A 26,651-nucleotide genomic window follows, 5' to 3' on the forward strand; every position below is an offset into this window, starting at 1 on the left:
GAAACACAATAACACTCTGTTTATGCAGTTCAAATAGCCTTGGCTGCATTCTAAGAGTTTTGTTGCAACATTGTTTATGTAAGGTAACGTGTGCATATTAGAACAGTGCGAAAATACATTGCATTTAATTGTAAAAATTTGCGACGCTTTGACAGATGCTAGCTGTTCAAGCTAACACTTTTAGATTGAGCCGCTAGCCGCTATTCCAAGCGAAGTTGTACTAGCAAATGCTATAAGTTTATGTTTTACTACACAATGTATAAAAAATTGTGAATTAAGACATCTGCTTATTGTAATCCTCTGTGTTGTTCGAACTTAAATCGTATGCTCCCTTGTTAGTACATGCGTCGGAAGGGCTCCGGATAATGCTAAGTTTACTAGCTACAATATGGCGACTCCCAGAGAGGCATGAAAAAAGCCGAATGCTGTTTGTGAGTTTCAAGTGTGATTTATATGTTAGTTGTTACGGTACACGTGGCTGTGTGTGGTTGTCTGCTTTTTGTTATGGTTTACTGCATTTTTAGCGTTTCTTTGTAAAGGTAATCTGTGGCTGTGCATTTTCCCCTTTCATTCGCTTCCGCCATTTTTCAGACTGGCAATATTTAGCGGGGGCTTGTTTGGTTACAAGATGGCGGCTTCCATGGGTTGAATTCAATGGTTAGAAACAACTGAGGCCAACCGTGTATAATTGAGATGTTATTATTCACATGTACAGTATTGATGCCGGACAACGTAAGCTAACTATTCCATCTGTGGAGGTGACCCGATGCTTTCATTTGGATTGGTTTTGGGGAAGCGTTTATAACAAACAAGGCTAACAGTATAGCTAGACTCGGGCGCACCGAATGAAGTTGGCCACTGTGAAAAGTTAGTATTCTTATCGAGTCAGTTTTTTTCGTTTTTTTCCCTCCTGCGTCTAGTCGTTGATTCCGAAGACGAAAGTTATTTTTTTTCTTTTCTTTGACAGAAGTCATGTCTGTCCCTGGTTCCACGGTGACTGGGACCCCGGCGTCGGTTTTGCAACCGCGGTGGAAACGGGTTCTCGGATGGTCGGGTCCTGTTCCCCGGCCAAGACATGGACACAGAGCCGTGGCAATAAAGGAACTGATGGTTGTGTTTGGTGGTGGAAACGAAGGGATAGTGGATGAATTGCATGTCTACAATACTGGTAAGGTTCAATTTTCACTTCTAACTTGTCTCTGTGAATATGCGCGTCATCAAAATGAACCTCTTTTTTCTTTACATTGTATCATTAATAAAGTAGATGGGACGAAAACTTTAGTAAAATACATAATGTGTACAGCGTGATACTGGGGTACAGGCTGCAGCAGGCCCGAACGTATTCAAATATACACTATGTATGTATCGCCCTCTGCTGGACTAAGGTGCGTATTGCCTATTAAAAAAGGCGGGCTCAAATAAAATGGATGATTTTCATTTCGAGCTCTTGCAAAAATGAGCAACAGTTGTTGAGCTTGTTTTCTATGTATCCTCCTTTATTATCTAGATTGTTTTGTTGAATATGAAACCTACTGACAATGTTGATGAAAAAAAAAAAAGATTTGTATGATCATAATGTTACTGAATGGAATGTCCTTGTTAAAACTGCAGTACAATATTCTGTTGTGATGTAGTGTTTTTGTAATTCCTAGCAACAAACCAGTGGTTTATCCCCGCTGTTCGTGGTGACATTCCACCCGGTTGTGCTGCTTATGGCTTTGTGTGTGATGGCACAAGATTGCTGGTGTTTGGTGGTATGGTGGAATATGGAAAGTACAGCAATGATCTCTATGAACTACAGGTGAGTTTTATCATCACGACCTCTATTTGATTTATAAAAAAAAAAAACATTCTACAATTCCCCCAGATGTGTTTGTTTTCTTGAATTTTGATGTTATAATACCCAATAGTATCGTCTTTCTATCTCACTGGTTGAATTTTAGCTTATATTCTAGCCCACTTAATGTCTACATTAGTGTAAAAAAAATATTATTATTAAGAAGCAAAACTGTGTTTCCTTTAATACATTACAAATTCTGTGTATCTAATCGGACTTAATGGTTTATTATGCTTGCTGAAAGTCTCACTCTTATACTACTGCTCAAATAAATTTGGGGGACTGGAAATTGAGTTGACGTCAATTTGTTGCCTTCAGTATTATTCTGGTCTTTGTTTATGTTTTAGGCCAGCAGATGGGAATGGAAAAAGTTAAAAGCAAAAAACCCAAAAAATGGCCCACCGCCCTGTCCACGTCTTGGTCACAGTTTTTCCCTGGTGGGAAACAAATGCTACTTGTTTGGCGGACTTGCCAATGACAGTGAGGACCCAAAAAACAACATTCCCAGGTAGTGTCAGCAATGTGTTTGTGTGTTGTTAGTGTGCAAAATGACCGTTACTAATGTGGGGGGTCATTTTTCCCCAGATACCTGAATGATTTGTACATACTCGAGCTTCGTGCCGGGTCTAGCGTTGTCGCATGGGATATTCCAATCACATATGGAGTCCTGCCTCCTCCTCGTGAGAGCCACACTGCGGTGGTTTACACAGAAAAGACGAGTAGAAAATCGCGCCTGATAATCTATGGGGGGATGAGTGGATGTCGTCTTGGAGATCTATGGACTCTTGATATTGGTAGGTTTATACTTTTTAATGTAAAAGTACTTGAAAGAATGGTAGATGACAGCTGTATGAGTATAGAGATTAATTTTGTTAGCGTTACACTAACTACTTTGCCATTAACTCCAGATACCTTAACATGGAACAAACCATCAGTGAGCGGCACTGCGCCACTTCCTAGGAGTCTACACTCTGCCACTACCATCACAAATAAGTGAGACAACTACTGCTCCTTTCTTGCACCCACTTTTTGGTTTCTATTCATTTCTTTTCAATTTACCAGCCTCACATGTCATATTGCCAAACGTCTCATTGTGATTGCATTTACTGTACAGGATGTATGTTTTTGGTGGATGGGTTCCTTTGGTAATGGATGATGTCAAAGTGGCCACACATGAAAAAGAGTGGAAGTGCACAAACACCCTGGCCTGCCTAAATCTTGGTAGGTCTGACTGCATTTATATTTTCAGTAAAGAAAAGAAAAAAGTACACTGGATGCAAGATTCTTGATTGTTTTTCTTTAGATGCCATGAACTGGGAGACTGTGTTGATGGACACCCTTGAAGACAACATTCCCAGGGCTCGTGCTGGCCACTGTGCTGTGGCTATCAATTCCAGATTGTATGTATGGAGCGGCCGTGATGGATACCGTAAAGCATGGAACAACCAGGTCTGTTGTAAAGACCTCTGGTACCTAGAAACCGGTATGTGTGTTTTCTTTTTTCTTTTCATCATCTTACCATCACTCAAAGCGATGATTTATTATTTTATTTTGTTCTTCACACCACCAGAGCGGCCGCATGCCCCTGCTCGGGTTCAATTGGTCCGTGCCAATACAAACTCCCTTGAAGTAAGCTGGGGTGCAGTTTCCACTGCGGACACATACTTGTTGCAGCTGCAGAAATACGACATCCCTGCAACACCAGCTGCAGCCTCGCCAGCCATGAGTTCAATCCCCTCACAACCTGTGAACTCTCCTAAGAGTCCCGCTCTGGCTGCTGTAGCCCACTCCCCACATGCTCTGCAACAAGCTGGTATTACTATCTGATGCTCCTTTTTTTTTTTGCTCCCAAGGGAAGCGTAATTAATGTTCAGTGCAAAAAGTCTTACTACTTCTTTATCAATTTTTACAGCTGTGTTGAAGGTTGCTCAGCAATCTGCTACAGGTGCCTCTGTTGTCACAGTCCGCCCAAGCCAGCCTGGGAAATCTCCAGTCACTGTGACATCCCTTCCTCCTGGTGTCAGAATGGTTGTGCCTGCCCAGGCCACACAAGGCTCGGTATGACCACATATGCACATCAGATGAGTTTATGACAATCGTGTGGTCAAATGAGCAATAATCTCAATCTTCCTCTGATTCCAGCCAATTGGAAGTAGCCCTCAGATGAGTGGAATGGCAGCATTAGCCGCTGCAGCTGCAGCAACACAGAAGATTCCGCCAGCCTCTGCTGGAACATTGCTCAATGTTCCTGCAGGTGCCACAATTCTCAAAACAGTAGCCGTTTCCCCTGGCACAACCACAATGAAAGTTGCTTCCCCAGTCATGGTACGTATCGAGAGAGAGAGAAATAATTTCTACAAGTAGATGTAGCAGTCTTGAGCAAGGTGTTGACTTCGTTTTGTGCATACAGGTCAGCAATCCAGCAACACGCATGCTGAAGACTGCTGCAGCTCAGGTGGGCACAGCTGGAACATCCTCCCCCTCGACTACCACCAGGCCCATCATCACTGTGCACAAGTCTGGTGCGGTCACTGTGGCTCAGCAGGCCCAGGTGGTAACCACTGTGATGGGAGGAGTTACCAAAACCATTGCTTTGGTGAAGAGTCCCCTCACCATGGGCAGTGGTGGAACGCTGGTGAGAAAAATTGATTCCTCCAAATTGGGAATGTGTATTATTAATAATGTTTCAATAAGTAATTGTTTGTACGGACAAACATAAAAAGATAATTGCTTTTCCAATTTTTTAAAGTAAGTTTTAAGGAAGTTACTTCACAAATGCCTAAATTGACAAAATGCCTGGAACACTGTTTCATATTTTTGACTGAGGGAGATCATATGCTTTCTAAATGGTATTTTATAAAAGCTGCTGAGTGGTATGTTTTACCCCATTGCCTCATCAGGTGAAAATGAAGTTGTTTTAGCACTTGGGGTGGGTGTGGCAGGGGGATTGCCAACAATGATCGATGATGTTATTTATTATCATAACAGTGAGTTAAGATGCCATGATTTCAATCCCTCTCCTTATGTCGGCAGATCTCCAACCTTGGTAAGATGATGTCTGTGGTTCAAACCAAACCAGTGCAGACATCAGCTGTTGCAGGCCAGGCTGCCTCTAACCCGCTCACCCAATTAATTCAGGTAGAAGTTGATATATGTCATACTAAGAACCCCTTATGTAGGCATAAAATGTCTCTCCAGATATTTTGTGTAAAACTTTCCCTGTCGCTCCCCAGACAAAGGGTCCCCTGCCAGCTGGCACCATTCTGAAGCTGGTGACCTCTGCGGATGGAAAGCCTGCAACAATCATTACCACCTCCCAGGCTGGGGGTGCCGGAAACAAGCCCACAATCCTTAACATCAGTGGCGTCTCTTCAAATGCCACAAAACAGGGCCCTACTATTATTAAAACCATCCCAATGTCGGCCCTTATGACCCAGTCTGGACAGACAGGTCTGAGCGCCATGACTTTTTTGTACTTAAATGTTTAGAATGTTTAGAATTTAGCGCAAAACATCAAAATCTCATCTCCTCTGAAAACACTTAAACCAGCACAATTAAATAATTTGTGTGGATACTAGACCCCCCCCCCCCCCCCGCCCGATTTAGTTCATTGCATGCCACAAAGACAGTCACGATTGTTTCCTTTGACTGTTCTTATACAAATGTCTAACAATTCAGTTACATAATTATTGTAAATGCATTTTGACTAATGACTTTTGTCAAAGCACTGGAGTTAGAAACAAATACAACCAACTGCAGTCTTAAAACTTGATGTAACACATTACTGTGGGTTCTGTAGGTGTAACAAGCAGTACTGGAATGAAAACGCCAATTACAATCCTTACAACTAAGGTGATGACCACTGGAACGCCTGGAAAAATTATCACTGCAGTGCCCAAGCTCGGAACGGCAGCTGGCCAACAAGGATTGACACAGGTACACGCATCGACTTGATAAAACATTAGCTGGTGTTTTGTTTTGTTTTGTATGTAGATGACTCACCCCAAATCTTGTCGGTAGGTTGTTTTGAAAGGTGCTCCAGGCCAGCCAGGGACTATTTTGCGCACTGTACCCATGAGTACAGTTGGTGGCGTCCGACTTGTTACGCCAGTGACGGTATCTGCCGTTAAACCCACTGTCACAACCCTGGTTGTCAAGGGAACAACTGGTATGAAAATAAGTGAAATTATTTCAATTTTGGGAGTATAGTCTCTTCATCACAATCACATTTTATTTCGTCACATATTTTTAGGTGTCACCTCACTTGGCACCGTGACTGGGACAGTCTCCACAAGCCTGGCAGGTGGCGCAGTGAACACTGCTAACGCTTCTCTGGTTACTCCCATTACCACATTGGGGACCATTGCTACCCTGTCTAGTCAGGTCATCAGTTCGCCTGCGATAACTGTGTCTGCTGCCCAGACAACCTTAGCATCTGCAACCGCACTGCCCTCGTCCACCATCACAGTGCAGGTGAAATACTGTTTCTTGTTTTTAGTTATGACATTGGGAGGTCACTTACCCAGTTCAGTTTCGACTACGATTAGCTCAGACTGAAATCTTTCTCTTATCTCTCTCTCTCTCTCTCTCTCTCTCTCTCTCTCTCTCTCTTTTTTCCTAATACTTTACTGTTCCCTTTGCTTCCTTCATCCCAGAACCAGCCCACGCAGGTTACACTGATCACAACTCCCAGTGGTGTAGAAGCGCAGCCAGTGCAGGATCTGCCAGTGTCGATCCTGGCTTCACCCACCTCTGAGCAGCCCAGCTCCTCTGAGGCTGGAGTTGCTGGCGACGGGGCCGGAACCGTAACATTGGTCTGCTCTAACCCGCCTTGTGAGACACATGATACAGGAACTACTAACACAGCCACAACGTCATCTGCCACCATGGGCGGAGGGCAAGTTTGCTCCAATCCACCCTGTGAAACCCACGAAACAGGAACCACCACCACAGCCACCACCTCCTCTGCTACAATTGGAGCAGGACAGGTCTGCTCAAACCCTCCTTGCGAGACCCACGAAACAGGAACCACCAACACAGCTACAACGGCGTCATCAAATATGCCCGCTCTTCTTGTGTGCTCTAACCCGCCATGTGAGACCCATGAAACGGGGACAACCAACACGGCAACCACTGCGTCAGCTAGCATGGGAGGAACCCAGCAAGTGTGCTCAAATCCTCCTTGTGAGACTCACGTGACCGGCACCACCAACACATCCACCCAGGCGTCCTCCAACATGAGTGAAGGCCAGATTGGCACGGTGCAGAGTGTTTGCTCCAATCCACCATGTGAAACCCACGAGACGGGGACAACTAACACGCCATCGACCGCCACCTCCAACATGGGAGGAGACCAGACTAGCTCAGCATCTGGTGCCGTTCAAAGAGTTTGCTCCAACCCACCTTGCGAAACACACGAGACTGGCACCACCAACACAGCCACCACTGCCACAAGCAGTCTTGAGACAGGAGAAGGCACAGGTAAATGGTCTTTCCGCCACATGTGAATCAGTCTAGATGAATATATTTAATGAATTTTTAGCTGTAAATTAGAGCAATAAAAATGCTGAATGTGATTTAGCTTTTGGTTTTACTGAAACTATAACTCGTGTCTTTGGGCATCAGCAGCTCAGCAAACAGATGATGTAACTGAAGGCACCAGCAGCACTGAAGAAGCCTCTTCCACGGCAGCACCTGTTACCACCACCCAAGGCAGGGCCATCACGACTGTCACTCAGTCCACGCCTGCCCCTGGCCCATCCGTACCTGTAAGAATAACTTAGCCATCTCAGACTGACTGTTAACAGTCAGTCTGAGATGAAAAACAGGTCAAATTGAGTTTGATTTTTGATATTGAGTATTTTTGTGTTTGCCTTTTCGTCCAGTCGATCTCATCAATTACAGAGGGGGTGAGCACTGAAGCCAGCTCCACTGAAGAACCCATGCAGACTGAAGCAACTCCATCAGCAGAGGCTGCACCTGCAGAGGAGGAAGCCACTCCTATGGAGGCTCAGGCAGAAGTAAGTACATCGTGTCAGTTGGCAACCTTTTCGGGCTTGTGTACCCCCAAACGTTTTTGTCATAATTTTTTTATGTTAATGATTCTCCCAAATTAGAACATGACACAATCAATTATTAAATTTAAATAATTGTATTTCACTTCATTAATTATTTTGAACATGAAAATTTTCTGCATTTTTTAAAAACTCAAATGAACCATAAAAATAAATATTTTCAATAGGTGTCAACTGTCAAAACAAAAACCTGACTTTGTGATACTTGTGTAAACTGGAGTAAGTTGGATACCTCATTGGCCTTCTTTTTGCTTCAATTCTCTGCCAATAAACCTCTTACTGCCTCCAGGCATGTTGTGGCACAAGGTGCAGGGCTTAAAGTAGTCCGGCACCGTGCAGGGTTTTCGGCGTAAGAGCCACTAGCCAATCAAAAGCAGAGTAGGTCTTGTATTGATATATATATATACTTTGTCTCACAGACCAAAAACTACTAAACTCGTAATTTCATTTCATACAAAGTGCTGTACATGGAGTAAAAATCTGTCATGAAATAGACGGGTAAAAAAAAAAATATATATATATATATATATATATATATATATATATATATATATATATATATATATATATATATCGTGAGTGGGTAAATGAATAAGTAAATAAAATAACACAAGTAGGTAAGAAAATAAACAACAATGAATTAATAACAAAATACAACAGGCACCATAATAAAACATTGGAACAATGATGAGTCTCATGCCGAGTCAAACACCAAAGGACAAAGATGTGTTTTTAAGAGTGGGTAGAGAGGGAGGTTGCCAAATATTTAATGGAAGGTCATTCCAAAATCCATGGGGAGAGATTTGTCGAAAATCTCCCTAACTTTCTAAAAAGGAAAAAAATGTGCTGTTAAGCACAATTTAAATTTACATTAAAAAAAATGTTTAAAAAAGTTGATTATCTAGAAATGAAAGTTGGTCAATCATTAAGTAGAAATATATTTTTAATGTCTTCTGTCTTCATAATTGTTCTTTCACAGAGTGAAAATATAATTTTTATCCAAATACCTGATTATTCAATAGAATTTTCCATAGGATATTTGAATACCAAAATATTCGAAAGCTGCAGCACGAGAGGGGACTGCAACCCGCAGTGCTATACAGTACTGTACTGTACTGTACTATACATAATATAAATGGATATTGAAAGAGATGACCTGACACTTGGGGAGGACTGGCCATCGGGAATTTCATGAGTTTCCCAAATGCCCAGTCCATCCACGGCGACTAATCAAATAGTAATAGCTTGATGTCGGTTGAACAATAAATCGGCACGTTGGAAACTGCACCACCGGTCCCCGGGAAAATTTCAGGCTCAGGATTTTATTTTATTTTTTACTTCAAGCCCTGAAGGTGGTACTACACTCAAAGCGTACAGCTCCAGATTTGGCCTTGTAGAAACAGTAAAAACATTAAAAACTGGTCCCCTTGTGCTTAGGAAGTGGGGTGGGGGGTGTTTTGTCATGGTGGAAACTCAAGTTGTCCTGCCACAACTCTTAAACATTCTCGCACACTGAACAATGCAAACAGTGCAAGATCTTTTCGTGACATGCTGGTTGATTGTCTGGCACACTGAAGTGGAAAACTTGTAGTTTGAGTTTTTGTGACACTAGTCCTGGAACTTTTCTTTACACTTACAAATGCTACTTATGCTAATAACCAGCAAAATAAAAATATTGTTGCTTTAGTAGCGGTCTTTTGACACTTTATGGTGACTGTTTTTATCAGGGAGACGCAGCAGTAGCCACAGCCACAGCCTTGAACCTGCCGTCGGAGCTCATGTCTGAGGGCCAGGGAGCCACGCTGATGGTAACCGGGCTATCGGATGAGGAGCTAGCTGTCACAGCTGCAGCAGAGGCTGCTGCTCAGGCAGCAGCTACCGAAGAAGCTCAGGCCCTGGCCATACAAGCGGTCCTCCAGGCTGCCCAGCAAGCTGTCATGAGTGAGTTTTGTTTATTAAGACCAGCCACACAACAAATGTGCCGGTCTAAAGATACTGGCACACATTGTTTTTGTACAGATGAAGGTGACACATCCGGAGAGGGCCAGCAAACCACCGGCATCCCCATCATGCTGACACAGCAAGAGCTTGCAGCGCTGGTCCAGCAGCAGCAACAGCTTCAGGAGGCCCAGGCCGCCGCCCAGCAGGGCGCTGTAGACACAAGCATGCCCACCGAGGGCCTCGCTCCTGCCGACAGCCTCAACGACCCCTCTGTGGAGAGCAATGGACACAGCGAGATGGCGGCTGCAGTAACAAGCGCAGTGGCCTCCTTACTGCCTCGCACCACGGCTGAGAGTAAGTCCCGCCACACACCGAGCGACGCCACCAAACTGGGCAATCGTGTACAAATGGCGGTGACTCAACACCGCAAACAGAAAATGCTGCCCTCTGGTGTTCTTATCAGGAAACAATACTCTTTGAAATGTCATGTTTTTTTTTGTTTTGTTTTTTATTGAGCCACAAATTTAAATATTGTCAAGGAAAAAGCAGATTTCCATGGCTGCTGTAACTATATTTTACTAATACAAAGAGTGTTTTTTTATTTATTCTCACCCATTTTATGCCTTTGAAAGTGAGAATAAAGGGGAGAATGTATTTGACAGGCTTTGGCATCGTTGGAACATTTAAAATGTAGTTCAATATTATTGTAAAACCCAAAGTGTGGTTACTGTATTGGTATGACTTAGCGGTGATACTTGGTACCTGGAATTTTATTTTATTTTTTTAAACGTTTCCTGTCTTGCTGCTATTATCCACAGCACTCGCTCCTTCGAGTACATTTGCACCGGTTGTGTCTGTGGCCAGTCCAGCCAAGCTGCAAGCAGCAGCTGCACTAGCTGAAGTAGCCAATGGCATTGAGGGAGAGGTGAGTCTTGCTGACTTTTCTTGGGGAGAATGCAATCATTGACTGAATGTGTATCGTTTTGTTTGTGCATAGAAGCAAGCCCCGCAGCCGACCCCCGTGAAGCCTGCTGTCAAGAAAGAGAACCAATGGTTTGATGTTGGAATTGTCAAAGTGACAAATATGGTTGTCACTCACTTCTATGTACCAACAGATGATTCTCAAGGAGATGTAAGCATCTCACTTTTATGCTTCAATGTCTTGTGAAGTGTTATTCACACCTGTTAATCTTGTTCCCATTAGGACGATTCTGGAGTCATTCCAGACTACAGCCAGATGAAGAAAATGGAGCTTCAACCCGGGACGGCGTACAAGTTCCGTGTAGCTGGCATCAATGCTTGTGGCCGTGGGTCCTTCTCAGAAATCTCAGCTTTTAAGACTTGCCTGCCTGGATTCCCTGGCGCGCCATGCGCCATCAAAATCAGCAAGGTAAAGCGGAGTCCAACTGTAACTTGGGTTGCACGATTTCTGGAATTTTCAAAGTCGGAAACTTTTCATAGTTTGGCTGTGTTTTGTCTCCTGAAAGTACTGTATATAACACTCCAACTGTCATGTGTCAATCAGAGCCCCGATGGCGCTCACCTGAACTGGGAGCCTCCCTCCGTGACGTCGGGGAAGATCATCGAGTATTCCGTGTACCTGGCCATCCAGAGCAACCAGACGGCCGAGGCCAAGGCCTCCACCCCGGCCCAGCTGGCGTTTATGCGCGTGTACTGTGGACCCAACCCCTCTTGCCTGGTGCAGTCTTCCAGCCTGTCCAACGCCCACATCGACTACACCACCAAGCCGGCCATCATCTTCCGCATCGCTGCCCGAAATGAGAAGGGCTACGGTCCCGCCACTCAAGTTCGATGGCTGCAGGGTGAGAACCACATTTCACAGACGAATGCGTCCATGTGATAACAAGATGATATTTTAAGCAACATTTTGCTTTGCAGAATCTGGCAAAGACGGTGCCTCTGCAAAACCGGCAGCCAAAAGACCAGGCACCTCTCCTGATGCGTAAGTACTTAAATTTGAGCTTCCGTGGTGCGAGCGGGACTTGACATTGAAACTTGTTGTACTTCTTCTGCCTTTGTGTGTTCCTGCAGTAAGACTACTGGTCCAAAGAAAGCAAGGACGGACCAGTGAGGTTGCCCACAGATCCCTCCCCCTTTTGTCCTTTTCCTACTTGCTGTCCTTTTTATCAGGAAGACCTCTTCATCCTCAATGTCGACCTAATCACATCCTCCTCCACCCTCAAGTCTCAGACCAAGACCGCAATGGAGGCAGAAGACCCGAATGAAGCCGAGATGAAAGTCAATCTGAGAGATGTTTCTGTAGATAAAAAAAAACCCTCTTTCGTCCATGTTCTGTTGGCCGTGATATTTGTAGAGCGACATAAACTTAGAAGCACATGATCTTTTTCAGTCAAATCCCCTTCCGCCATTTTAACACTTGCTTTTTTGGGGGCTTGTTTCTGTAGTTTAGCAGTATAGAGAAGCATTTACATCTTTCACAAACTGGGAGCCAGACTGAGTGCTATGTTACTTTTTTTTTTTTGTTTTTTGGGTCTTTTGTGAATCCTGGGGGGTGTTGACAGAGACTACATAAAAATGTACAGTGATGGAACAAGGCTTTGGAGGCATTAGATTAGATGAGAGGAAAAATCGGTATGTAATCAAATAAAGCACTTGTCCTTAATGAGGGGACATTATTTTTTTCCTTTCTTTTTTGCTCTAAATTGCTTCATCAAGACCCAATTCTGAACAGTTGAGATGCCTCTGGATTCCGGGTAATGTCATCACTGTGCTTTTCACCCCAGTATGAGGACTGGCAACATCTGGATGTGGTTTATATAAAAAAAAAAAAGACCATTTGTAGAGAATCGACCTTGAACTTTGCTTCGACTGAGACTTGCAGCACACGCACACACATTGCAAAAATCTTCCCCAAAAATTAGCAAGCGATGGTGCAAATCTTTTTGTGTAGTTTATTTTTGTATTTTTTTTTTTTAATTCCTCCCCACCACCACCTGCGTGTATGTTGTGTGCATTCACTTTTTTTTTATCTATTGTTTATCCCTTCCCCCAATAGTTTGTGGGCAGATGGGTGGCCATGTTGAAGTTGCCACTATATTTTTAAAAGTTGTCATTCAGTTGGTTGTATGTTGTTAACAGATGGGAAGGAAAGAGCGAGACTTTTGTATGCATTTGTTTCAAGTAGAACTGCAGAGGTTTTAGGACTGAAGGGAACTTTAAGTGGACCCAGGGAGAGATTTTACTTTGTTTACTGCAACTTTCTCAATGCTTGTGTTTTGCTTCGTTTGCCAAACATGGAGTTTCACGGGAGTCCCCCCCCCCCCCCCCTTCCGACATCCCATTCAGTTGTCGCTTGCTTTTTGCTCATGAATGTGGTATTTCACCTCTTCATCTTTTTGTTTTGTTTTTTTGTAGAATGTCAAATTATAATAGTAGTCATATTCCCCATACCCTATTGATGTATGTGAATCCATTTAATAAATTTTAATTTTGTTTTTCCCTTCCACGACTTATTTGTGTTTGGAACTGCAGGTGGCGTGTCGGTGAACAGCGAGGTGCAAACTTGTGTGACTTTGAATGAGGTTGTCTTGATCAGGCGAGCTTGCAGAGCCAGAGTGTACTCACTTGTAAATTACTTCGTTCATGGAGCAAGAATAAAATTAAAAAAAATCACGTTGGCCTTTTATATAATTACCTGTGACAAACTTTTTACATATTGGTCATCTCTTCATTGCCTTTTGTGTATTTACTATAAAAGAAAAAATCTATATAACAAAGATATATATAGTCTCCCTGATTGTTTTCGATTTGCTTGTGTCCAGCCGATTCTGTGTGTGGGAGTCAGAATCCCACTACAGTACAATACAGCACCGAACTTGTACTGGGACGTGTCGTCCCACTGCACGTGTCTGTTTTAGCATCTCTGTTACGATGATAATGGCCACGTGTCACATTTTCTCTCGGCTCGCATCTAAGCTACCGTTTGTGGGTTTGCTCGGTTTCTTTCTCTGGCTGAACTTTCTCTTCATATGCATTCTTATTTTTTTGTGCGTGTCAGTGTGTCCGTTTAACAAAACTAGACATGCATGCAAAAGCAGTGTATTTTGGTAGTGATGCCTTAAGTTAGATCATACGCTGAAGGTTCTACAAGGAAAAACGAAACAAAAACAAAAAAAAACATTTAATAAGTTTGTTCCTCTCTTCACGTGGTATACAAGTGTGTCCTTTCGTTCCTCAGTACCTTTTCAGGGTCACTCTTTTTGCACCCTTGTTAGATATGTCACCATCAGCAGTGCCGAGATGTGTCTGAACTTTTCCCTCCACGAGTGGTGCTCTCAGCATTGGCAGTCGTTGCGAGTTTCTCTTTCGGCCGATCGCAAGTTACCTGGAAATGTCCTGTATTTTCAAATGTGTGTTTTTTTGTACTGTAGGGAGTAATGTATCTTTTATCATCAAATAAAAAAAGTAATAAACATGGTAAACAGACGGACTTGGATTATTTCTTTCAGTCTCTGTCTCACTCGCTCCTAAAAGCAGCAACAACAAAATGCATTAGCCTGGGTGACGTTTCTTAGCGGCTCAAGTTGAACATCACTTAAAAAACAAAAAACATTGATGCTAAACGTGACATAATGATGCTGGCTTTTCAGCGTGAATGATCCGATTTACAGTACCTAAAATAAAAAAAAGATATAATATGAACGGAACTCCACAAATATCAATGGTTACATACCTGCTCTGTCAAATCATTGTTTAAAAAAATAAAATAAAAAATATCTGGTCGCGAGATGATGCTTTACAGTACACACTGTAAAACGCTCCAATCTCCCTCCACCTCCATCTGCAGCCTGGGAGCACATCACATAGGCAGAGAAAGGCAGCAGCAAACCCCAGACCTCAGCACAGTAGCCTATAGCTTTTGCTTTTGGTGTTTTTACTCGAAAGTGTGAGTGAGTGGGGCAGAAGGAAGTTTTCGAGTTCACAAATGACAAGAAAGAAACCAATGTCTACATATCTCCATGAGCTACGAGTTTGTGTGTTTGATTTAACTAAGGCTCTTCATCATGGGTAGTTAGTAAGTGGATAAATGAATAGTTTTAAATTATGTCAAAAACACTGCATTGATATGTTAATTGTACATTACCAAAGAAAATGTGCTAATTTGCATATATGTGCAATTGCTAAAGCATATAATTGCATGGATAAGGAAAACAAGTCGGAGGAGTCAATATGTGGTTTCCAGCAAATTTTATTGTCAACAATTACCACCAGGAATTTAATCTCATTTACTCTTTCTATATCTACACCTTCTATTTTTAGATGTATCGATAATTTGTTTTTATCCTTTTAGATTTACCCTAATACCGTAATGCTCCAATTTACTAATCAATATATCATGGTTTACAGTATCAAATGCTCTCAAAGGCTAGAAGTATTCGAGTAAATGCTTGCTCAAGATTTTGGAAAAGCGAGTTTACTTGCTTTTTGAAAGGACAAATAATAAAGACCCAAGGAGCCAGAAGTGGCAAAGTTGAGTTTTTGTGTGTTTGTATGTGTGTGTATGTATACACTGTCCCAGTAGGCCCTGTGTGGCAGAGATAAGAGCACTGCCTACACACAAGTTGATTTCCTGGGAATTGTTGGTCAGTCCTCTGAATTTACTACTGACAGCAAATGAGTGCCATCCCACTTAATGTACTAATAATGTCCAAAAGCGATGATACTTTGTTAATTAAAACCATTTCAGTGTTGTGTTCCAATAAATGAGTGCCATACTTGTATTTGCATTCACTGTATGCGAAAGTGCGGACGCTGTCTTATGTGTATGCGGGTGTGAGTGTATGACAGCGTTGAGTCCTGCAGGCCTCCTCCTTCCATCTTGATAAGCACTTATCTAAGCGGAGCAGCCCACTCGCTCAGCAGCGCAAGCCACATCCCTGCCCAGTTGGGCTCATCTCACTCACACATGCTCCTCACTGCACTCACACTTGTACCAAAACATATGAACACCATCGTCCCGAAAATGGAAGTCTAGTAAGGGTTATATGCATAGGCACAAAAACAAAATTAACCCTCTGATTATTCTGCTACCTTTCAATATTGTTTTAGTAATTAGGTCAAGGTATGCTGTAGCTTGTGAGTACAAGATACAAGTCATCAAACATACAGAGTGATGCAAATGATCTGATAAATAAGACTCCGTTTTTATATTATTTTAATAATTGTTATGGTTGCCACATCATGGATCTCAAATAGAATAAAGAACATAGTGCAGTTGTAGTGCAGCACAACAACCTTAATAATAAACATTGTTTAGTTAATACCTCATTTATAGTAGCCTACTAGTCAAAACTGAGCATGAAAATCTTTGTATGTGCAGAAACTTTGTATTGGCTCTCAGAAGACTGCGCAAGCACTTGATATAACCGTTTTTAACACATGATAATAATAAACGTAACATCTAAAATGAATAATTGTTATACAGTGACAATCAAAATTCAGCTTAATTATCTTAGCAAAGAACAAATATTCTATACAACCATTGTCTTAGATTTTATTAACAATAAGGCTGTGCAAGTTATTATATTGAGGATGAGGAGCAATGCGTATAACATATATACAGTGTGTATGCATATATTTCATAATAATACTCAAACACACACACATATAAAACAAAAAGTACAAAAAGTCCATGTTTAGAATGTTGATTCCTGTAATTCTGAACATCTGGTAATAATAATAATAAAAATAATAATAATAATAATAATAATAATAATAATAATAATAATAATAATAATAATAATAATTAGAAGAAGAAGAATTCACACAGACATTTCTGTTTCTGTTACAAGTCTGAAATTTGTGAAGGCTGTATTGCAAGTTCATGCTTGCCTTGTGAACTATTTTCAAGTTTGGCCTCAACAAAATGGTTCAATTTTGAATGACTGTTGCTAAGATATTTACAGTGTGTATTTTAGCTAGCATATTGCAAGATAGCATCCGGATTACAGAAAAGACCAAGTCAGATCGACAAAGATTTCATTTTGTGCCTTGTGGACAGATACGATTGTGAAAGAGAATGGCTTAATAATTAACAGTTGTTATAATAGCATTTAGCACGACAGCAAATGAGTGGAAAAAGCTCTAAACTAAGAACCGGAGTTGTTTCCCTGCCGTTTTGTGCTAATTCCAATGAGAATTGGTACAGTGCTAATATGCTAACTAGAGCTATGTTTTATGCTAGGACAAAACTACGAGGTAGTTAGTCAAATTGTCTGTTTCGGAGAACGCTAGTCTCTTTGTAAAGTGGAATGACCGTGTAACTTTTTAATTTTTTTTAACAGTTAACTTTATTTGAACAAGAACCACTGTGCGTTATTGGTTTATGTGTACTTTCAGTTGGGCAAGAAGAGTTAGACAAGAAAGCCAATTAAGAAACGACTATCAATTCCATGTAACATCTATGAACACGCTGAGGCTTTGCGAAAACGTTTGCTTCTAATTTCTTGCTAAAAATGAACTAAATTAGAGGGACTCATTATGTTTCCATTTTTTTGTCTTTTTCACACCTCCCTTGACAAACATTCAAAGGTGGGGATTTAGCTGAGCGTCACAACCGTGTGTCATATTTGTCCACATTTCTCTCTTCTCCTGTTAACCTCTTCACTTAACAGTGTGGTTTAATTGCCACACTTGGCATAAAACTTTTCTTCTTTTTGTTCCCCTAATTTCCCTGAAAACTGTAAATGAACAAAGAGAAGAGAGTGGCGGCGCTGCTTTGACTATCAAATGGCGGCCACAGTGTGGACTTGTGCCTTTCCAGACCGCGTTCGTATCAGACCGTATCTCTCGCCGTCACTGCAGTGCTTTGCATCGCCATGTCACAAAAATCATTCTTTGTAACCCACTTATAATATTTGTTTTATTCACTTGACTGTCACTGTGAGCATTTAGGCTGAGACATGTAATATTCCAAATGACCTTGCATACTTCTCACAATAATCTGCACGTTTGTGTCCAACATTGAATTGATTGTTTGGATCTGATGTTTCGTTTTGGTGTTCTCAGTATTCACAGTATTTTATTTGATTTTTATTCATAATACTTAAAGAACTCTAAAAGGTGAAACCTTAAAAAAAATATGCATCAATATGTTTGCATATTATTTAGACTCCTTCTAAGGTATTGATTCCACACATTAAGACTATAGTGCATTTTTTGGGGGAGGTGTGTCTCTCTCTCTGAAAGTTGCCCCCAGTCCCTCCCACACACTTGTGGGCCCGAAACGTTACTGCTGGTCGAAGAACCTTTTTTTTCTTTCTTTTTTTTTTTTTAGTCAAGGTCAGTTAAGTTGTGGCAGTCTCGACCTGGCAGGACTCACTTCATCCTAAACATTTGAAGCCTGCAGTTCGGCAGTTGCATCTCATAAGGTAGGTCAGCCAACTGACACACAACTCACTGTCAGCAGTGACTGCTGATCAAAGTATTTGCATATCATATCAAATATGCATGTGTAGTTTAGTTAGTTGAAATTCTTGAATTTTTTGATGGACTCACAATAATTTATATTGCATTGGCACATTTCTTGTTAACATATTTCTAGTATCAATATAACAGATATAACTGTCTCATGCTCTCACTAGTCATCAACTGAACATTATGTGCCAACGGCATTTAAAAAAAAAAAAGTATGCTTCTACATGGAGTAATACATTCTTTATTGCTTGAATTCAGAGGCTGATATCACTTTATTTCAGACCGATACCAGTACTCAACTCTTGAGTAGTCACCGATACCAAGAAAAGGTGCCGATACCACTAGTATTTTTGATTTTGATAAATAAAATTTCCCCAAAACATAAGAGATCATTTTTAAAGCTAAAGTTATATATCCTAATATTTTTTTTTCTTAAAATTAAATGAAATTAGTGGCAATTTTCTTTTCTTATCAATTCTAAGTTATGTTGATATTGATTCCTGGTATTGGTATATGCCCATCCCTAACAATTGCTAATGCATAGCTAATGCATTAGCTAACTTTGCATCTTGAACAATTACCATTATTTAACGATGATAATGTAGGAGGATGATAGTGGCTGGTACTATTTCATTATACATTTGCTGTTAAAATGACTATAATATAACTTTTTGGTGGGAAATTGCTGCCTCGGAATCAGGTGAGTCCATTTTAAGTTACAAAATTTTAAGTTGCCCATTAAAGGGCTAAACTTGTCCATTGATCCATCCTTTTTCTATGGCGCTTATTTTGTTCAGCGACTTTGGGTCAAAGACAGTCAATCACAGGGCACATATAAAGACAAACATTCACATCATCACTGAGAGGAAACTGTGGCGCAAGTGAACATAATATATATCATTTAAAGTTCTGTAAAGGGGATACGTGCCTGAAGCTTTCTGACAGCCGTATTCATTTTCTATTATTCTTGTTCAGGGAGCCAATGCATTCTTATGAGATTCTTTACAAACATTATAAACATAAATGTTTGTTGTTCTAACAATCATCATCATTATGATCATCATCATCGTAACCTAAATGCAAATAGCATCTTAATATATACTGTACTGTATATATAACAAATTGACTATTGTTCAATTAAAGCAGGGGGGTCAAGCATACGGCCCGTGGGCCAGATCAGGCTCGCAAAGGGGTTTAAACCCTGCCCGCGAGACGATTTCGTAAAGTAAACAAAAAAACTACTGTTGGACCAATTAATCAGACGGTCACAATTCAAATATATCAATTCGTAATTTCACAAGCAGTCCTCAGATGAGCAATGCAACTTGTACACTGAATCGTCCTGGATGTCATTATTTTACACACAACCTAAAGTTACGGTTTGTTTAAAAAATAATAATAATAAAAATCAGAGACCGACATAAACTTGTTAAATAGGATTCAATTACTTGTAACACAAATACATATGACAAGGATTAACGTCCTTGTAACTTCATTAACTGCGTCACGCAATGTATTCTGGGAACAGGTAAATATAGCACACCCGCAAGTCATACAAGTAAAGTGCTGCCACGTTCCATTTGCATTTATGTTATTTTTTGGAACAATATAATTACAGTTGAGCGCCGTAATTTAGGGCTGGCCCACAAATCGCGAAAATCTGCGTATAATTCACGGCAATTGTTTTAAGTTCTATTCCATTATTTTACCGATCCGGCCCACTTGATAATATATTTTCCTCCATGCGGCCCATGCGCTAATATAAGTTTGACACCCCTGAATTAAAGTAAGAAAGTGACTTGATGTTGGAAAAAAATGCTTGTAATATTGTATTATATTCTGCTAAAATGAAAAGACAATTTCATTTAGCAAGAAACTTCAAGTACCGGTAGACATCATTTAGTTGCTTTAGTGGAATAAAGATGACTTGACTTGACCTCAAACAATGATGTAGCGGCCAAGATCTGTCTCCCGGTGTGTTTTACAGGCTGAACCAACCACAGGACAAGCAGAGACGGACGACCACTTACACTCACTTTCGCACCTTCTGTACGTACAGTGAGGCAGCATGGAGGATTCTTCAGAGCCATCTCACTGGGTGTCTTCATCACTGCTGGGCTCAGATCCTCTGGCAGCCTTCTCGTCTGAGTCCGGTCTGCTGCCTCCGGTGGAAGACGGAGACGCCTTCTTTTCAAGTCAGGACACGGACTACACCAACCTGTCGTCCTTTTTCTCCAGCCCGACTCAGAATCGAACGGCATCCACCTACAGGAACAGCTCGGGTCAGTGTGCAAACACTCTTTGAATCATTTCGCAGTATGATAAAAAGGTAATTTCAGAATTGGCATCAACATTTTTGAAAAATTGGCCCATTAGATTTTTTTAAAGATATATTAATATTTTAATTAGTGGTGTCCAAATTAGTGCATTCATTTGGAGTTAATTTAAAGTTCCTTTAATGACACAATTTTTTTCAAGCGCGATTAATGACCGACCACCCCTTACTTGGAAAGCCTGTAGGTCCACGTTAAAATAAAATACATTTAATAACAATGCATATATTTGCGAAGACTGGGGTCAAATTGTATATTAAAATTTTTTAAATGTGGAGAATTCCACGTTATTTCATGTTAAAGATTAGATAGCGCTATGAAAAGAAAAAGGTGCTGAGCTGTCACGTCTTACAAACGCAATTATGCCATGCAGTGGCAAAAAAATGACCTCAACACAAATCAATATAACACTCGTTTTTCACAGTACAGTACATCATTTTTAGTTTTAATTCAATTTTATTATATATTATGAAATAACTGTATCAATGACTAAAAGATGCAGCCATATTTCTATTAGTTTAACATTTTTTCCAATTTTATGTTAACAAGAGTATGAAAATGTTACATTTTATTGTACATTTAGAACAGGTATAAAATGTGTGATTAATTGGGAGTTAACTATTAAAGTCATGCGATTAATTACGATTAAAAAATGTAATCGCCTGACACCCCACGTCTTACATATGCAATTATGCCATCTAGTGGCAGAAAAATGACCTCAACACAAATCAATATCACACTCGTTTTTCACGGTACAGTACTTTTTTCTTTTTTTTTTAGTTTTAATTCAATTTTATTATATATTATGAGTTAACTTTTAAAGTCATGCGATTAATTAAGATTAAAAAAATTAATCGCCTGACACCCCTAATTTTAATATAAGATACAGTTAAATATGGTCTCAGGACGGCTACTCTATAATTTACACACCAAGTTCAAGTTTCTGTATTTAGTGGAAGGTTTTTATAATCCAATTTTGAAATGACCCAAAAGGCTTTACATGACCTGTTTATCTGTCCAAAAGCCCGCCAGGTGTTCTCCTCACCGAGTCTCCTCTGCAACCTCCAGTTGCTGGACGCACCTGCCGGTCACTCCCTGAGCTCACCCTACAACCCTCCAGACAGCACCTGGAGCAGCAGCCCTCTGAGCAAAAGCACATTCCCCACCTCTTTGTACTCGGGGGTCTCCTCCTCTCTCACCCCCTGCAGGGATGTATACTCGTCTCCACTTCGGGAGAGCCCTCAGCCTCAGGAGTCCCTGAAGACTGAGCGTATGAGCCCACTAGGGGGGTCGACGTCCTGCAGCGATTTTCTAAATCTGACCCCTGCGGTCGGGAGCATGTACACGCCGATGTCCCACTCGCATACGCACGTGCTGAGCCCTTACAGTCCGTACATGACGGGCCCTCAAGAGTTCGCCGCAGCCAACTACTACACCAGCCCCGGTGCCTGGATCAGCCCCGCGTATTCCCCGAAACTTCGCAACAAAATGAGAATATCCACACCAGGTGAGAACAAAATCAGACATGATAAGACTTAGACCAGTGGTTCTTAATCTTAACCTGGGTTCGATCGAATCCCAGGGGTTCGGCTGAGGTCAATACACACACCCGACTCAAATGATTCATGATGATATGCCCCGCATGGCCATTATTGGCTGCAGGTGATCACGCTACTTGGCCTATCTGTGCTGCAGGGAATTCACGTGCATAACAGAACGTATGGTGTTCCACAGGGTTCAAAGCTGGGACCTCTGCTGTTTTCATTGTATCTGCTGCCACTGGGTTTTCATCTGTAGAAAACAGTGGTGGTTGCTTTAAGAGTTGAGTTGGAGTGATGGGAGTCAGCATCCAAACTGCATGATTTGCATGGCCAAGTTAAGCAATTCTCGTCCAGCACAACTAGCGAGCTCTTGAATCAAGCACTTCTAGAAATAGAAAACACTATTAAATGCTGTTTAGGCACATATTGTACAGTACAGAGACCCTCCAAAACATTATACAGCATAAGAAAAACATCAATTTTGTAGTGTTAGCATTGGCACAGTTGTTGTTTACATTGCAGTACCTGCACCTTTCAAAGGTTTCTAATCATTTGACTCACAGCTCTCGCAGATAAATGAGTTAACCAGAATATTGCAAACGACTGCAAACAACAACCACAATAACAAACTATTGTTCAAATAAGACCTCTTAGATATTGTCATTCAAATATTTCTGCACAGCAGGCACAACCAAACTTGTTCAAATCCGGGCAGAAAAATCCAAACATGCTAAAGCTAATTCAACACCGTGTACACTCTAAAAAGAGAATTGTTGACCAAATTAATTGAATTGCTTCAAATGGTTACACACGATTGAATTAAGTTAATCCAAAATTAATATATTAAGTTTAATTAACTCTATTAGTTAAACTTAATGACCTCATAATTAATTAAACTTAATATATTAACTTGGATTAACTTAATCCAATTGTGTGTTACCAATTGAAGCAATTTAATGAAGTTGGTCAACTATTTTCTTTTTAGTCTTAAATTGGTTCAACAATTCTCTTTTAAGTTAAGTGGAAAAAAACGAAATCTCATCTTAATGTAAATGGTGATAAAACAAATGGTTAATAGCATTTGTGTGTCATCCGATTTAAATAATTGAGTGATTATCTTGCAACATTTAACTTTAATAAATAAATAAATAATGTAATATCGTAATATTAAACTTGGTTCTATTTGTATTAAACAAAAAAAATCTTCCAACATTTTACCTTTTACCCATAACCTTTTGATGCAGGACCTGTTTAACTTTATTATTAGTGTTATATGTAGGTGGTCCAATAAAAAAATAAAAAATAAAAACATGTCAAGGGCTGCAAATGGGAAAGTTGAAATTTATTTTATTTTTTTGCTAGTTCTAAAAAAACCTACCAGTGATAGGACATTGTGATTTTCTAGGAATGTTGTAGAAGCGATCATTTGAAAATGTTAATATTTGCGGAGATTTATAGAAATTCCTAATTATGGTGAGAAATCATGAGTTTGATGAGTGTCTTCACGTAAACAAATATCACATTCAGTGTTCCCTCACTTTTCGCGGATGATACGGTCCATGTCCACCCGCAATAGGTGAATTTCCGAGAAGCAAAGGTCAATAAACCCCCCCCCCCCCAATAACTGCTAATAGTTAATGAGCGTCCTTGTTGAAGTTAATTGCCTTCAATTAACTTGTTTGTCTACTTCTTCTGCAGTGCACTGAAGGTGGGGGGAAGAGACACACGCATTGGCCTTACTAAATGTGGTCTTTTCTGACTTTCTAAGAAGAATCAACATTTTTTTAACTCATCGTGGTACACCTTTCTTAATTAATTTGCCAAATATTCTATATTTTGTTTAAAAATGGATTGTGTTGAATGAAAGAAAGGACAAAAATAGCAACATAAATGGACCCAAATAAAAATTCACGATAGAGTGAATCTTCAATAAGCGAACAATATGAGGAAATTTGTTATTTTTAGAAATATGTAGCCCTTCACATGAATCTTTACCCAAGAAGTAGCTCTCACTTTGAAAAAAGTTGGTAACACCTGTTGTAGAACCTCATCCAGAATGTCACCATAGCTTTACAAGAAAAAAACTTTCGAATGTGAATTTCACATTGGAATTTTCTGTTTAAACAGAGGCCCGAGAGTGCGTCAACTGCGGAGCCACGGCAACCCCTCTGTGGCGCCGTGACGGTACAGGCCACTACCTGTGTAACGCCTGCGGGCTTTACCATAAGATGAATGGGCAGAACAGACCTCTGATCCGACCCAAGAAAAGACTGGTATATATTTATTATATGCTAATTAATAGGGGCACTTTTGTGGTGGTGGAACAAAATGAAAGGGATTTTTGTCCTACAAAAAAAGAATTTGTTTTTGTTTTTCAGATAGTCAGCAAGCGGGCAGGCACACAGTGCGCCAACTGTCACACGAGCACGACCACACTGTGGAGACGCAATGCGAATGGCGAGCCTGTGTGTAACGCTTGTGGACTCTACTTTAAACTTCACAATGTGAGTTATTCACATGATGAACGTGCGATGTTTTTTCAGTGACTTACAATTCAAAATTCTCCTCCCAGGTCAATCGACCCCTCACTATGAAAAAAGAGGGCATTCAGACTCGCAACAGGAAAGTGTCCAACAAGAACAAGAAGAGTAAGAAGGCAGCCATGTTGGAGACGTTCGGCGAGGCTGCTCAGCCGCATTCCGCCGAGGACAACGGTGGGCCCTTCGCCATCGGCCCCGCGACTCTCCTGACTTACGCGCCCCACCTCATTCCAGGCCCGTCGTCTCTGCACGCCTCTGCTCCCTTAACGTACGCACACCACCGCAACATGGGCATGGTGCCCACTTTAGTGTGAATGAAGGCGAGGGCAACTCATGATGTAAATATAAGCAAATGTGATTTAACTGTCTTTTCTATTACTCACAGTGTGAACTTATTTGTATATGACGACACGGTCTGTTTGCAAAATTGACCATGACATGTAAACAACAGGCAGATGAATAAATGGTGTGAATTCGTGTGTTGTTGGATAATGAGTGTTTTGGGATCATTTTAATTCCTCAGTTCATTCATTTAGTTAATTCAACTATGCTCAGATTTTGTGTGTGTAGAATAGTTGCATGGAATGGGGGTGCTGAGTTTTAACTGCTAACTGCTAGCATAGTGGTTTATGCTAATTGAATCACCCACTAAGGTGAAAATCAAGCCAAGTGCACGACTTACAGTATGTTACAACCCTTAACATTGAGGTGTTTTTCCCCCCAGTGGCAGTAAATAATAAAGTATAAATAATTTGTTATTAAACTATAGTAGATTTTTCAAGGTTTTGTCTTTTTACCGATGACAATCTACTTTTAATCCTTTACATGTGAAAGAAAACTGCCAAAATTCAAAATAAATAAATGACTTCACAATGTATAATAATAAAATAGAAATAAAAATAACAAAATATATATACATAAATAAATACATTTGTATTTAATTTTGGGATTAGATATTTTTATATCCATTTTTATTTTCAATTTTAGTCATTTATTTATTTTGTCATTTATTTATTTTGGCAGTTTTGGTCCATACTGCCAAAATAAAATGTTATTCAAATAAGGGGGCGGTCCTAAGCGTATCTTGGGTTGAACTGTTTTTCATTGGTCAATGAGCCGCTCTGCGAAGACGTAAGTCTCGCCAGCTTGCATTGGAGAACTCCAGTAATGGACGACTATTTTGTCCACCGTCACCACAACATGCGACTTGAGTTGCTCGACAACAAGGTCGAGGTGACAGTGGACAAAATGGTCGTTCGTTGCTGGAGCTCTCCATGCAAGGCGGCGACACTTCCTTCTTCGCCGAGCCGCTCACTCGACCAATGAAAGGCAGTTTTTAAATTAAAAGTCTTAATTAATAAATAAATGACTACAATTTTAAATAAAAACGAATATAAAAAATATATAATCCAAAAATTAAAGACAAATGTATTTATCTATGTATATATATTTATTATTATTTTTCGGCGCGTGTTTATTTTCATTCATATTTATGTTTTTGGATAGAATTTTTGAATGATACTTTTTTATATCTGTTTTTCTTTTCACTTTTAGTCATTTATTTAGAATTTTGGCAGTTTTGGTCCTCCAAAGAAAACAAGCATGAGTACTTTCTAGTCCTTATTTGTCAAAATAGCTTATTTTTTTTAAATAGTTTGCTACTTTTTCAACCTCCAAAATGACAACGTGCCTTAAAAAAAAAACTGAGAAAGAGTTAAGGTTTACTGGATTCTCCATCTAATCTAAAACAATAAACACACCACTCGCGAGTAATGTGTATTACTTTCAATTTTTATCATTAGCACTTTTAGCAATGCTTTTGTTCTTCAGTTCACATTAGCAACGCCATGTGAACACATGCTTTTGATAGTGTGCCCAGTATGAGCGCTATGCAAGTTAAAGGATCTTTGTGCAGTTTGTCACATTTT

At 40.4% G+C, this 26,651-nt stretch overlaps 2 protein-coding genes across 3 annotated transcripts; both read left to right on the forward strand.

Moving 5' to 3' along the window:
- Positions 1-446: 446 nt before the first annotated feature.
- Positions 447-13,337, forward strand: hcfc1a (host cell factor C1a). Its single transcript, XM_077573088.1, has 28 exons — positions 447-867; positions 968-1,168; positions 1,653-1,801; positions 2,185-2,345; positions 2,423-2,631; positions 2,746-2,830; positions 2,952-3,058; positions 3,141-3,320; positions 3,408-3,650; positions 3,750-3,895; positions 3,980-4,162; positions 4,248-4,472; positions 4,871-4,975; positions 5,071-5,287; positions 5,637-5,773; positions 5,858-6,005; positions 6,090-6,310; positions 6,493-7,318; positions 7,463-7,605; positions 7,723-7,857; positions 9,639-9,852; positions 9,931-10,206; positions 10,671-10,777; positions 10,850-10,984; positions 11,057-11,242; positions 11,378-11,675; positions 11,752-11,815; positions 11,905-13,337. The coding sequence occupies exons 1-28, from the start codon at positions 846-848 to the stop codon at positions 11,942-11,944; spliced, it is 5,163 nt and encodes a 1,720-aa protein (XP_077429214.1). The 5' UTR covers positions 447-845; the 3' UTR covers positions 11,945-13,337.
- Positions 13,338-18,129: 4,792 nt separating this feature from the next.
- gata1a (GATA binding protein 1a) lies at positions 18,130-25,200 on the forward strand. Of its 2 annotated transcripts, none has more exons than XM_077573711.1 (6): positions 18,130-18,263; positions 20,369-20,591; positions 21,667-22,149; positions 24,311-24,456; positions 24,562-24,687; positions 24,756-25,200. In XM_077573711.1, the coding sequence occupies exons 2-6, from the start codon at positions 20,378-20,380 to the stop codon at positions 25,035-25,037; spliced, it is 1,251 nt and encodes a 416-aa protein (XP_077429837.1). In that variant the 5' UTR covers positions 18,130-18,263; positions 20,369-20,377; the 3' UTR covers positions 25,038-25,200. The 2 variants fall into 2 exon arrangements, with proteins under 2 accessions (XP_077429837.1, XP_077429838.1); XM_077573712.1 differs by having other exon boundaries at positions 18,174-18,263; positions 20,297-20,591.
- Positions 25,201-26,651: the final 1,451 nt, after the last annotated feature.

This window comes from Vanacampus margaritifer, chromosome 8 (assembly GCF_051991255.1).
Source record: "Vanacampus margaritifer isolate UIUO_Vmar chromosome 8, RoL_Vmar_1.0, whole genome shotgun sequence".
NCBI classification, from domain to species: Eukaryota; Metazoa; Chordata; class Actinopteri; order Syngnathiformes; family Syngnathidae; genus Vanacampus; species Vanacampus margaritifer.